Raw genomic sequence first — 1,416 nt, 5'->3', positions numbered from 1 at the left:
GTTGATAAGCTAAAGAATTGAGTAGTGCTTTTAACGACTGGTGTTGATGGAATCCTCATCTCATTTCCTCACAGCTCATTATTATCATTTCTCTGGATTGGAGATAGGAATATGTGTGTTCATGGTGTGAGAAAACGATATAGCACAGATGCTGCCGCTAGAGTTGAATTTTCTTCTTAGGAACAATTCACGTGACTTAATCGATTTTGATTTTAAATTTGGATAGAGTAAGTAAAAACAAAAAGAGAGTAGAATTTCGTTGACTTGGGTTCTTACTGAGCACGGACGAATTCTACAGAACTTTTGGATGAAAAGCAATAAACTATGTACTTCTATAATTCATATCCGACCTTCTGTAAGTCTCCTAGAAAAATCTTTTGTTAAACAACTGTCATTTCACTCTATTGCAAATGTAAACACCCTCCTGTATTAAAAGACTAGCAAAGACAGTAAAAGGAAAGAAAACATATCCATACACCTCTGAATTTGAAAGGAAACATATGAACGCGTTTTGTTTTGCTTGCGAATTTACTCAACTTCAAATTGCATGAGCAGTCTAACGGATTTAAACTTCATTCCCTTACGATCGAAGAGCGGCACACCTCGGAACTCAGAAACCGCCAAGCATGTCAGACCTGCGAAGTCATTCTTCCTCGACTTAGGTGCTCGTGCACTTCTATCCTCGCTCCACACTAGCGTCCAAATATCCTCTACTGCTTTTGTTTTGTTCATTGTGGTGTCAGCTGGCACTACTGCAATCCCTATCTGTTGTGAAGAAATAGGTGCAAATAACTGGCCAAATAATCAGATTAACAGATAAATAAATGTGGGTTTGCTTACTCTTGTATATATAGAAATCTAGGTGAATATGAATCAAAATGAGTTTGATTGAAATCCACACTGCAGCCATCGCCCATGTATACTTTGACCTGAAGAGCGCCGAGAACCAAAAGAAAAACTTAAACCACAGTAAAGTTGGCTAACTAGAGAGATGAAATTTCAGAAAGGGAAGAAAAGCATATCTTCGCAAGGATTTCTTTACTGGCCAACTTGGTCCATTCTTCAGGAGGAAATCAGTTTTGTTTATGTATCCACATCCTCCATTGGCTTTATAGAAGCCATGCATCAGCCATAATGGCCTTCCATATCCCTATCAATAGTGTAAAATGATATAATGAACATCGGAAACTAAAATTGGAACAAGAATCATGACGAGCTCCCCTGTTGGTTGATAGCTGAATTTCCTAATATTTATAAGTATTTTATATATCCACTAGTATATTGATCTCCCTCACGTAGCTTGTGTCTGAACATTCAAGTAACTAACATGTTACAAGAAATAAAATGTAAGATTGGGAAAGCATGCAATTATTGAGTTCTAAACACAAGTATATTAATAGATTTTTTTTTATACTT

The 1,416-nt window shown here is 36.7% G+C and overlaps 1 protein-coding gene across 1 annotated transcript; it reads right to left on the bottom strand.

The window, feature by feature from the left end:
- Positions 1–602: 602 nt before the first annotated feature.
- Positions 603–1,150, bottom strand: LOC141817442 (phosphoinositide phospholipase C 2-like; the record flags this gene model as incomplete). The annotated part of the gene is made up of 2 exons (XM_074705086.1): positions 603–792; positions 1,043–1,150. Coding segments are annotated over 2 exons (298 nt in total), but the record flags the coding sequence as incomplete, so codon positions are not given.
- Between the last annotated feature and the right edge of the window lie 266 nt (positions 1,151–1,416).

This window comes from Curcuma longa, unplaced genomic scaffold, assembly GCF_044706935.1.
Source record: "Curcuma longa cultivar G26 ecotype Majalengka, Jawa Barat unplaced genomic scaffold, ITB_CL_G26_1.1 contig_20563, whole genome shotgun sequence".
Taxonomy (NCBI): domain Eukaryota; kingdom Viridiplantae; phylum Streptophyta; class Magnoliopsida; order Zingiberales; family Zingiberaceae; genus Curcuma; species Curcuma longa.
Note: the sequence above shows the minus strand (reverse complement) of the source record. Positions and strands in the feature narration are given on the sequence as shown.